Source organism: Populus euphratica, unplaced genomic scaffold (genome assembly GCF_000495115.2).
Source record: "Populus euphratica unplaced genomic scaffold, PopEup_1.0 scaffold192.1, whole genome shotgun sequence".
Lineage (NCBI taxonomy): Eukaryota > Viridiplantae > Streptophyta > Magnoliopsida > Malpighiales > Salicaceae > Populus > Populus euphratica.
Genome location: NW_011500073.1, coordinates 302,209 through 315,059, shown reverse-complemented (window position 1 = coordinate 315,059; position 12,851 = coordinate 302,209). Strand labels below are relative to the sequence as shown.

The 12,851-nt window shown below is 30.9% G+C and overlaps 1 protein-coding gene across 1 annotated transcript; it reads right to left on the bottom strand.

Moving 5' to 3' along the window:
- Window positions 1-10,399: 10,399 nt before the first annotated feature.
- LOC105108550 (Peroxidase superfamily protein) lies at window positions 10,400-12,534 on the bottom strand. Its single transcript, XM_011002895.1, has 4 exons — window positions 12,234-12,534; window positions 11,527-11,718; window positions 11,269-11,434; window positions 10,400-10,953 (listed from the first exon to the last, which is right to left on the bottom strand). Exons 1-4 carry the CDS (start codon window positions 12,480-12,482, stop codon window positions 10,544-10,546), a joined length of 1,017 nt encoding a protein of 338 aa, XP_011001197.1. The 5' UTR covers window positions 12,483-12,534; the 3' UTR covers window positions 10,400-10,543.
- Window positions 12,535-12,851: the final 317 nt, after the last annotated feature.

Below are 12,851 nucleotides of genomic sequence, written 5' to 3'. Positions count from 1 at the left end.
TAATATTGGCCTGAAGAGCAGAATGTGAGAAGCCATACCTATCTAAAGGTTGTGAAACTCGAGTGGATCGTCGAGGCTCAGGATCAAATATTGGTTTAAGAGTAAAAAGAGGTAGTGGGTTACGTTGTTGATAGATAATTCCTGGTTTAAAATGATTAACAGTAGGGACATATAATAAAAAAAAGGAAGTAACATAAAAGAAAAAACAGAATTGCCGTGAGATGGAAAGAAAAACTGATTTTCAAATAAAACCACATTTCATGAAATGCAAATCCTGTTATTATCCGCATCATAACATACAAATCCTTTATGAGAATTAATATAGCCTAGAAAAGCACATTGAATAGCCTGAGCAATAAGCTTATAGCATTAGATGGGAGGTAAGTGAACAAAGCAAATGCAACTAAAAAAATGAAGAGAATTATATTCAGGAGGGACTCTAAACAAATGAAAATATAAAGAATCAAGATTCAAGGTTTGAGAAGGTAGACGGTTAATCAAATAGACAACTATAGATAAAGCTTTTACCTAAAATTGAGGAGGTATAAAAGATTCAAGCAGTAAGGTTCGAATAACCTCTAAAAGATGTTGATTCTTACACTCAGACACGAACGTTGAGAGATAATATCTTTTTGCTGTACGAAGGATTGAAAGTCATGAAATATGTATTCTCCTTCAAAATCAGAATGTAAGATCTAAATTTTGGTAGAAAATTATGTCTCTATAAAAGCAACAAAGGTTTAGAAAATAGAAAACACATCGGCTTTAAAATGAAGGAAATAGATCCATGTGAATCAACTATAGTCATCATGAGTATGAGAAAGAACAGAACTTGCACCTCAAACATCTGTATGAATAATTTCAAAACAGGTAGAAGCCCGACTTCCTTGCATAGGAAATGATAAGGATTTGCTTTTACCAAGTTTACAAGAAGCACAATCAAAAGCCAAATGGGAGGAAAACTCATGTATATTATTCAAATAGCCACTTTTAACAAGATTCAAAATAATAGAATTAGGATGTTCTAATTTTTTTTGCCAAATATGACTAGTACTAGTAATAGAAGAACAACCCAGAGATATTGAATGAGGTATAGAAAAAGACTAAAGAGGAAAAAAAAGCTCTATCTTAGGCCCCGTTGCTACTACCTATCTCAATACCTAATCCTGCACACAACAATCATGATGGTCAAAATGAAGGAAATAATTATTTTCTACCAATTAGCCAATAGAGATTAAATTAGTAGCAGATAAGTTAGGAGATATAAAAAATTGATAAAGACATACCCTAGATTGCAGTAGCAGTACTAGGAATAGTATGACCATCAGCTATTTGAATATTCTACGTACCGCAATAGAGATTAAATTAGTAGCAGATAAGTCAGGAGATATAAAAAATTGATAAAGACAGACCCTAGATTGCAATAGCAGTACTAGGAATAGTATGATCATCAGCTATTTGAATATTCTACGTACCATCATACTTACAAACTTCTTGTAGTGCTTCAGAATTGCTAATCATGTGATTGGAAGTCGTAGAATCAATTAACCAATAAGAGGGGAGTAGTTGTGTTTTACCTTGAAGTCCAAAAGCAGAGAGAGTGTAAACTATTATCTATTGGACATGCTCTAGTGTAAGAGCAGAAGAAGACCCTAGGATAGCTGGTTGATTTAGAGGCGTGGTTACTAGGTCAAACTGGTTAATAGTATACAAGGTATGAGCAGATTGATTATAAGGTTATATACGACAGTCTTTAATAATGTGATCTTTTTTTTTTTTGCAGTAATTACATAACTTTTTACTATAATTCTTTCCTATATGCCTAAACTCCTTGTAATTGTAGCATTGTGGCGAGGATTTGAATCTACCTTTTCCTTAAGCTGTATAGGCCATATTGAATATCTCAATACTGATAGTATCTTGGGCAATATCATGTTATGAGGCAAGACGTTGTTCCTCACACATAAGCTTTCCTAGACACTCATCCAAGGTTGAAACAGGTTTGCGATTAATCAACCTAGTGGGTACACTCTAAAATTATGAACGAAGCTTTATTAAGAGTTAGTCGTGTTTGCTCTCGCTATGAACTGCTTATACTGCCCCTAATGCTTCCTTTGAAACCTTAGATTGCACCAACCCAGAATAATCACTTCATAAATTTAGAAAACCCGAATGATACTACTCAATTGACTAATTTCTTTAGCGATAATTTTCAATATCCAACTCTAATTCGAACTTTTAATAAAGTTATTTTGAAAATATATCTGCTGAAATAAATCCCACATTTCCTTATTTGTATTGAAGGAATAGAGATTGTTGACCATACGAAGTTCAATAAAACTCAACAACCATGAAACAACCTTGCTATCCTTGCTTTCCCCAAGATTCCGGTTCTATGGGATCAGTTGGAACCATAAAGGATCTGTCCAGATGATTTAGTTAGGCTGTGGGGTCATCTTTTTTATTGTTCTTAATTCCTCTTTATTTGGGCTGTTAGATCACTTTGTTTGGGCTTATTTTTTTAGAATTTGGGCTAGGAACATATTGCTCATCTGGGCTTTTTATGTGTTTGGTTGGGCTTAGTAGAGAGTTTTTTTCTCCCTTCAACTTTTGTGTGCTTTTCCTGCAGCCATTTCCTTAAGCTGGCATGGCTCTTTCCCTAGAATATTAGGTGTTGCAGTGCGTTTGTCAGGTCACTTTCATATTGCCCATAAGTTTCTTCCTTGAGTCATGGCACGCGTGCGTTTGATGGCTGTTGTCTCATATCCTGGAAGCTTTTCATTTGGCAGCTACTCAGTCTCTACTATGCCTAGGAAAGATGGAAATTCATATGATTTTGGACTCAGTGAGTTGACGTCCATTTAATGCACGTTAAGGTGTGGGTGCTTCTGGTGTTGTTCTTTGTGGAGGGAATGGTTGTCATCCTTGTTCTTTGGTTGGGCTCTGCGTTTTCTTCAGGTTTGGGAGTAAAAAATAAATAATAATTATAATAAAAACAGACTAAAAAAGGTTGGAAAACACTGAACAAACACATGTCACTATGGACAGCACGACAATAGTGTTTTTCCAACCTTCGAACTAAAAAAAAAAAAACTTGACCGAGTTTTAATTGCCTTTGCATGTGGATAATTTTGGTGTTCTGAAATTGAATGGACAACATGGGTAATTTTTTGTGCTTTTAATTACAAAACTGCCTTCTAAAATATTGTTTTTTCCCCTTACCATGAGGGTTAGTTTTGTATTTTAACATAGTTAGTGCCCAAGAAAAATACCTACTTACCCTTGGAAACCAAAAAAAAATAAATAGATAGAGAGCCATTTCATAATATTCATTAATTTAACTCTCAAGTTAAAGGGTATTTGTATCATTTTATTCAATTTTTTTGTGATTAATGTGTAGGGTTGGGGTTATTTAAGTATTTTTCAAAAAAAAAAATTGATTTATATTGGGGTTGTGTCATCCACTCTATTGTTTTTGTATAATATATGTGGGTAATTAGAGAAATAAAAAGGATGTTCTATGGTGACATCAGCTTCTTCTCAACATCTTTTCTATGAATATATGACGTGTGCACTGATAGGTTTTTTGGTTTGTTATTGGTGACTATTTTTTTTCTTTCCTCTCTCTTCCTTGGTTTATGCACCTACACCCTCTTGCTCGATTTTTTTTAGTCAACTCCTAAACTTTTATTTCTTTTTTTTTATTTAGTACCTTTGCTTTTGGTTTAAGAATAATTCATTGAATTAGTTTTTTGTTTTAATTTCATCTCATTGAATTTTTTATTTTGTCAAACTTGGTCCTCGACTTCTAATTGTTATTTTTCTGGACTAAGATCATTTTTAGAATTGCATTTTTTTTTTTTACAATTCCACCGCTTAACTTTTTTTTTCCTATTATATTTAATTTTTATTTTTTTAATTATTTTTTTTTTCTTGGCAAAGTTTTCAAAATTAGAATTCTTTACCTAGGAATACTTTGGGAACTGAAGCAAAGTTTTCAAAATTAGAATTCTTTACCATGTTTGATTCTTCAATATTTAATTAGTTTGAATTTGACATTCGTTAAGCTCGTGTCTAAGATTTTTTGGATTGCAGGCTTTGGGAACTGACTTGGCTTCATTAGGTTTACCTAGGAATACTTTGATTTTATTTTTAATCATTTTTAAAAGTTAATATTTTATGATTTTTATTCTGATTGAACTCTTTTTTTTTCATGCTTTCTATGACATTAGTTTTATCATTTTTTTTATTTAATTAGGTTACCTAAGGTCTTTTTATTTGTTATTCTTTAAATAAAATTCATTCTTGAATTAAATAAAATTGATTTATTTAATATAGATGTATACTTACTTCATTTTATTTTGTTGGATTTCCTGTTCAGGGTTATTGCTTTACCGACCTATGCAATTTCTTCTTATATTGTCATACAGAGTTTTATAGTTAGGTTTGAATTATTTCAACAAGTTTTTTTGGTGAGAGATGTCCATAATGAAGTGATAGTGGTTTCTAATAATCTTTTTTTTTTCATTTTCCCTTAAGTGTAATATTGGTATTTCATTTATTTTGGTTGATAGTTGCCAAATATTTTTTAATAGTTTGTCTACTATCATTGTATAGATTATTAAACTACCCGGTCTTATTGGATTCACTAGAGTTAATAACTCTAGTATCATATTTTTCTTGCTCTATATAAATTCTTTTTTGCTAGAAAACATGTTAATAACACTTGGATATCATTTTTATGTTCAATAAAAATTTGATTCAACGTGCAACAGAGCATATACAATTATCTATTTTCTTTCTAATTCCCTTCTTTAAGATTCTCAAGATCACAAAGCTCAACATTACTAATGCAAAATTAGTTAATATCAAAGGATAAAAGAAAAAATGATTTAAGAAAATAAAACATAGAAAAAGAAAACTCGACTCAACCTAGCTAACTTGACTAACCCATGACTTATGATATGAAATTGAGATAAAAAAAAATTATAATTTCAAAAGAAATACTAGGTAAAAAAAAAAAGTTCAATAAAAAAAATCCAAATTAATTTGGGTTAACTTTACTAACTTCCTCTCAAGATAACCTAATAAAAAGGAAAGAAAAAAAATATCTAAGTTCAAGAGACAATAATTGTCAAATGATTAAAAAAATAAATGTCATAAAAAAATAGAGGGACAAAACCTGAGTCAATCTGGGTTAACTTGACTAACCTACCACCTATAACATAAGATCAAGAGGAAAAAATTAGACTTTCAAAAGAAAGAACTAGTAAAAAAATAAAGTTAAATAAAAAAGACATTAAAAAAGAAAACTTGAGCTAACTCGAGCTAACTTTACCGACCTACACTTAAGATAATCTAACAAAAAGAAAAGCAAAAAAATGACAAAGCTCAAATGCCAGTAACTTAATATCAAATGATAAAATTAAAAAAAAAATTAATTTAAAAAAAACACATAAAAAAATTCAGTAACTTAATATCAAATGATAAAATTAAGAAAAAAACTTAATTTAAAAAAAACACATAAAAAAAATCCAAGTCAACCTATCCTAACTTAACTAAACTGTTATCTAATATATGAGATTTAGATAACTAAAATAAAAAAACAATGAAACTAAGTGCCCAATAATCAAATGTCAAATGATAAATTTGAAAAAAAAACAATTTTTACTAAACAACTAAAGGAAAAAAACCGAACTTAAATCGAGTCTAAGTCACAAGATGGAGATTACTGAAGACAATCATTATAAATTGACAACGTAAAATTTTCAAATGTAAAACAATTTAAAATCTAAACAATATGGACCAAATATATTATAAAAATAAAATGAAAAAAATAATTAAGGGCCAAAATTGAAAAACAAAATAAATTAAGAAAAGGAAAAAAAGTAATTGAAAGAATGAAGACAAAAAATGGATAAAAAAACTAAATGAAATAAAATGTGGAGGAATAAAATAAAATAAAGATAAATCAAGAAAAAAAAAACAAGGACATAATCGAATTAAAAAAATGTAAAATGTGGAGGAATAAAATAAAATAAAGATAAATCAAGAAAATAATAAGAAAAAAAAAACAAGGACCAGAATCTTATTAAAAAAATAAAAATAAATGCAATAAGATGATAAGGAAAAATTTTGAAAATAAGAATTAATCTAGAAAAGTATTAAAAAAACATTCAAAAATAGGAGGATGAAATTAAATATAAAAATAAAATGCATAGGGATAAAATTAAAAAAGCTAACCTTCAAAAAACATTAAAAATTAAATAGTAACAAAAAAATAAAGATCAAAGCCAATAAAATTACAAATTAAAAAATAATTGTTTTATGAAAAGGCTAATGTAAATTTCAAGAAAGTGAAAAAGAAAAGAAAAAAAATTCAACCTAGCCCAACCAGAGCTTTATTATGTGCACATATTACACTAGTGAAAAAAAGATAACTCGATGCTTCCAACTCCACCATGGATGGAGGATGACTCGATGCTTCCAACTTCATTATGAATTAAGGATTTGAGTAATTGTGTGGCCTCACGTGAGTTATCTAAAAGGTTTAGGGGCTGTCACATACTATGTTAATGATTTTTTTAATAATATTTAATTATTTTAAATTACTAAACAACCCCTAATTAAATAAAAAATAACAAAAAATGAGAATGAAAAGACTAAAATGCCCTTGAAACCAGCCTTAGTTTTTTTGGATTTCAAGGGTATTTCCATAATTTGACTTTTTAAAAAAATGAAGAAGAGAAAGAAGCGTCTCAGTTACTTGAAAAAAAGGACGGAATCTATTGCTGCAAGAATCAATATAATCAGCACATGAAACAATTGATGTTCATGTCTCTTTGAGATGGTCTTGGTACTGTCAAGGACTGTATATCCTCTAGCTGACTTGTGATTCAGAAAAGCATTCTTTATTTTCAAACCTGCGCAAAGGAAAAATTAAGATGAAATATGACCATCTAGTTGCTTCACTTGATTTCCCCCCTTTTTTAATAAATTATTACAGAAAAGTAAGGAATTCTGACACCATGATTCACAGGAGAACATCATGTCATCAGAACTGGAGTTGTAAACGGATCAAAACCTCAATAACTCAAGTTTAAGTTATTTAAGTTTTCCCCTCCCTCATTTACTTGAGTTGAGAACCCTTATTTTGCCTTCGGCGGCCTCTTATCAAAATCATCATCTATTCTACTTCTGCAAGCTCGACACCAGTCTGACGTTCCAATACGAACCCTCTCGCGCGCAGAAACCAGGAAAAAAACTGTTGCAATAGCACTCATATTCAGCCAATCTTAAGCTGACCCCACAATGGATCATTATCTGATTTGTGCTCTCATTATACTTTTGCAGAAAACTGCTTTCAAATTAAGGTGCAAAGGAATTTCTAACTGAGGGGGGATTAATAGATCCAGGATCATAACATTTACGAAAACATTGTGGAAGTGTAAGCGGAGGGATGCGGCTATTCTGGAGTCACTATGCAAAGCCTTCTGGACAACATTTCTGACAGTCAAGGATGGATTTGGGCATGATTTATCATAGTGGATGTAATCATCAAACTGGCCAGTAACAGAAGGAGGAGTGACTAGATGAAGAGTAAAGAAAAGAAACGAAGGAATGGAATGCTGAAGACCCGATACATCAAATTAATATTTGCTCAAGTATGTGAACAATAACGATGATGAGCTCGAATGAGGGCCTTAATTGCGTGGTGGTTTATGTGTAAAACAACATAATCGTAGATGAGTCGATTAGTTTGGCTGATTAGTTTAGCTTGTGATAGAGAATGTTTGTAAATGCAGGTTAATTCGTGTTTTTGAAAAATTATTTTTTTATTAAAAATTTATTTATTTATATATTTTATATCGTTTTGATATGTTAATTTTAAAAATAAATTTTTTAAAAATAAAAAAATTATTTTAATATATTTCAATATAAAAATACTTTAAATAATAGAAAACTATCACATAACTGTCTAAGATGATCAAGAGTACTGTCAAAATGACGGTCGTACCTCTTAAGTCATAAGTGTTATATTTTAATATATTTATTAGCTAACCGGTTGTTGTACACATAATATTATTTTATTTATATAAATATATATTTATTATTAATAAAATTTTAATTTATCTTTAATATTTATATAATATTATATTAATAAATCTGATATTTGATTTATAAATCTAAAGTAAAAATAAAATTCATGAAACAAAAAAGATTTGTAAAAAAAATTATAAATTTATAATGATAAGATTACTGTTACATCAAAATATTGTTCATAAGATATTTTTAGTCGATGTTCTGTTAAATACTTGATATTTATTAGAGCTATAGAAACTGATACATATTATGTTCTTTTCTTTATGAAAAAAAAAGTACTTGTTTTTGTAAGTTGATGTATAAGAGATATCTAGAACCAATATGTAAATATTTATTATAAGACAAGTACACTAAATTGACCTGCATGAGAATTTCATATAAAAAGATCACTTATGTCTATAAAAAAACACATGTGACAGTTGTGTAAATGATTTTTAGACTTGAGATCACTAAATTTAGACTTGAGATCACTAACTTATTTTATATAAAAAATATTATATTTTAATCTGTTACATGTTATCTTCATTGAGGTAACATAGGAGCAGACATCGGATATAATATAAACTATATGAAAGTAATTAAATAATCAAGAGATAATTCATCATTCTAGATAAATTAAGAAAAATATTTAATTTGTTCTTAAATGTTATTAACTGAGAAATACTTGACTAAGGTGGAATGTGATTTGAAAAGAGTTTCAAATCTTATTTAAATTATCAATGATTATTATGTAGAGAATAAACATAATTTAACATAATAGACACATTCCATGCTTTAATGTTAAATCAGAACATTATAGATGAAATGATATTAATTACACTAAGAAATCAATCAATTATAGTTAAGTCAAACCATTAATGACTTTTGTAACATTTAGAGGATCATGACATATTATGAGATGATGCGTCTGATTTTAAATCTAAATTAATCAATTATTGAATTGATAATAAATTAAATTAAATAATTTAATTAATTATAATCATAATTTATATTTAGGTCAGCATGGTAGGAACCTAATGGGTTATGTATATTAAGAACAATTAGTAAAAAATTAAACTGAAATGATTTAATTAAATATGATTTGATTAAAATATATTTTAGAAATTGAGTAAAATTTAATAAATATATGAATTATATTTCTAGACTTAGAAAAATTAAGTAACGACTTGATTGAATTAATTTATAAAATTATTATGAATTAATATATTAATATTATTAATAAGAAAATTGATATTTTGCTAATTTACAAGGTTTTTCATATTTTTCTATAACTAATAAACTATACCTCTTATTTTTAAATGATTGTCCATTAGAAAAAAAAAAGAAACTAAGTAAATCACTGAATAAAAATATACCACTTTAGATATAATAATCTCTCTCTCTTAATTAGAGATTTAGGAGATTTTTCATTGTTTATTTGTGCAGATTATTATTGGAGGTCGGATAATTAAACGCTTTCTAGTTTGTGATAACATAACTTTTAAAAAATTATTTAAAGTAGAAAAAAATTAAATCTTTAATTAATAAATTTCATAACAACTCTAAAATTATCTAATAGAATCTGAAAAACTTCTAAATATTTTTATTTTATTATGTTGATTGTGAGTATAATATTCAAACACTCAATACTAAACTTGTAAAATCATGAGCCAACCTTACTTGTCGTGCATGAAATTAAGTATATCTATGGATTACATTAATCAACGCCAAATGAGTTGAAAATTAATTATTTGGAACCTCCCACCATCCATTAAGCTTACTAACCAAGCAAATATCAGATTCGTGACATCAGAAAATACATTCCATGCCATATTTCAGAACGGAATTATAAATTATTGTTTGTTAAAGCACCAGGGAAGGAAATGTGGCTCGTATAAACCTTGCTTGAAAAACCTTTACATAAATTGAAGTCACCATTGGGAAATTTTCTTGAAACACCACTGAGACACTGGCACTTCTTTACCATATGATTTGCCAAGGGAAGTAAAATAAGTCCAGAAAACCCTTCACTGGTTTCAACGGATATATCTTCAATGTCATGCGCACTTTATAGTTGGTTACTTGTAATTTTTAAGCTCCAGGAATGACATTTCCAATCGATTCATGTCCTCGTGTGACATAAATGTGAGAAAACAGAGCATTGGCAGAATGTCCATGTTTGCAGGCTACACAAAGACGATTAAATCTCCTCACAGCTCTGGGAAAATAATTTGCCTTGTCACTGAATTGTGTTCCAGTTGAAATCTAGATCAGAGTTAACCAAGTTACATCTGGGTAAAGAGAGAACCAAACACAATTCAAATCATTACTTAAACACTTGTTTTTATTAAAAGACTGGCATGTCTATCACATATGCATCCACTAGGTGAGCACCACATTTTGAGCCCCAAAGAAACTAGGTACAGAAGTGCCATGATTAACAGACTCACATCACATATATTTAGTTAACAGACCCACATTGCTTTCTAATTTGCCCATTGCTGCCTGTAAGTATCCCAATATTGCTCATCTTTACCATTGATGATGCAAAATCAGCTGAGAAAAGATACGAATTTGAGCTGTAGGCAGTAACCATTGCAGCAGTCTTGGAATCCCCCATGAGAGCTTGATCAGATTCAAGAAGGGCAGTTCTGTTCACGAGGTTCACATAATAAGCATTGTCAAATCGGTATGTGCTTACAGAGTCAAGAGGGGCTAGTTTGCTGTTTGATGCATCCTTATTTGGGCACATGCCCTGTAAGTTTGCCACGGCCGAAGAATCAAGTGTGGGGTCAGGCTTGCCGGTGCCTTTGAAGTCGAAGAGCCTCCTCTTGAAGGCGAAGCACTGAGCAAAACCTATGGTGTGTGCCCCTGAAATAGACAAAAAATAAATTAATTGTTTGTGCCAAAGATATTAGAAATTAGTTTAAAAAAGCCTTCAGATCTGTTCCTTGGGTTTGTGATGTCGCCAAAAATTTGGTCGTCAAAAACCTGAGCTTAGGCTTAATACATGTATAGATTGCAAGCATAAATATGGCGACAATACGTGGTCATCTAAAAGGATTAGAGTCACAGATTTCGTTTCCGATTTGAGCTCTATGGTTTGAGCAAGAACTCCACTCTATTGACTAGCTTAAAATAGAGAGAGAGAGAGAGATAACCAGAGAAAGCGAAGATGACAAGAACCTGAGAGGACTACAACATCCTTAATGTCAAGACCCTTTGATGTGAACTTAGCAGTGATGTTCTCTAGTGGTTCAAATGGTGATGGCAATTGTTCATTTGCTGCCTTCTCACTTGCAGTCAATCCATCTAGCCCGCCCAATGAAAGAGGATAATAAGGCCCTCCTGACTGAAACAGGTGAATGAAGTAAACACATAAATCAGAAATTTAGAGCAAATAGAAAATGCTATGCAATGAATGAATATGACCATTGTTAATACCAGGAGGACAGATTCTCTTGCTGCAAGAGCCAGTATATCAACACATGAAACAGTTGATGGGCAAGCCTTTTCAACATCTGCTTTGATGCTTTCAATGACTTCATATCCTCTAGCTGAATTGCGGTTGGGAAGAGCATTCTTCTCTCCCCTGAAATCAATTGTGTCGTCCAGAAGTATGGAAGCATCGCAGCCCTGTGTTACACACGAAATACCATAACTTAAACTCAAAACAAAGAAGTTTACGTGTTGTGGGAGTGGAGTAACAGACTGAATTCTAAATTTTCCGCTACAGAAAAAAGGCATGCACCCACAGACAGGAAACTCAATAACACCAAGCTCATAGATCTTCTGGTTAGACAAATTAAACCTTGTTAAAACACTCGCATCCCATGTTTTGATTTTTTAATCGTTTTTGGTTTAATTCGAGGAAAGTAGCAGGGGATAACATCCGATAAAAGAACCCAACTAGTATGCAGAGCACAGCTGACCGGTGGGCACCCAAATCTATTTAGTGGGCTCTCTTATTCAACGTTGAACAAGGAATTTGAACCTTCTGGGCCCAAAGGACCAAAACATTGGATCTCTCCCATGTTGTTTAAAAACTGTCCTTTGCATGGGACCTAGCCTTTTCAACAACATCTGCTTTGGAAAAACAGACCACCCAGCAAAAGAGAAATGTGGTTTGAGTAAAAGAGAAATAGCTTTACGTTTACAAAGCAGTCGTGGAAATGCAATCGGAGGAGGGATGCGGCTATTCTGGTGTCATTCTTGAAAGCAGCCCAGACACCATACTTGACAATCATTCCCAAACTAGGGCATGACCTATCATAGTAATTATAGTTGTAATTGTAATCAATCTGACCATTAGCAGAAGGGAAAGAAGTGACTAAGTGAAGCAAAGACAGGCAAAGAAGAACTAGAATGAAGTATGAGAAGCGTGTGATAGCCATTAGCATGTGAGTCTGAAGAAGTTTGTGCGATGCTGATTGTGATGACCTATAATGGGGGGGACCTTGTGTTGATTTATATGGAAAACGGAGGAGAGTCGAAGAATTTAAAAAACAATAAAGGTAATTGATAGAGGTGGAGGAAAAAAGTAATAATAAAAAACATTACAATGATATATTTTAAAAAAAATCATTCTCTCATAGTAGAAGATGACGGCAATGATAAAAAAAAAATCAGCACCCACCATTCTTCACTATTGTTAAGCAAATATTGATTATTTGGATCACAGAAAAAGCAGGTAAATATTACATTAAAGAGAGAACATACTCTCCCTCCATTATTATCTGAGAGTATAATCATTCACCGAACATTACTTA

Coding starts and splice junctions, on each gene's coding strand:
- LOC105108550 (XM_011002895.1), bottom strand. CDS start 12,482: ATGCTAATGGCTATCACACGCTTCTCATACTTCATTCTAGTTCTTCTT. Junction 11,435..11,526: donor CAAGAGAATCTGTCCTCCTG/GTATTAACAATG, acceptor CACCTGTTTCAG/TCAGGAGGGCCTTATTATCC. Junction 10,954..11,268: donor GGATGTTGTAGTCCTCTCAG/GTTCTTGTCATC, acceptor TGTCTATTTCAG/GGGCACACACCATAGGTTTT.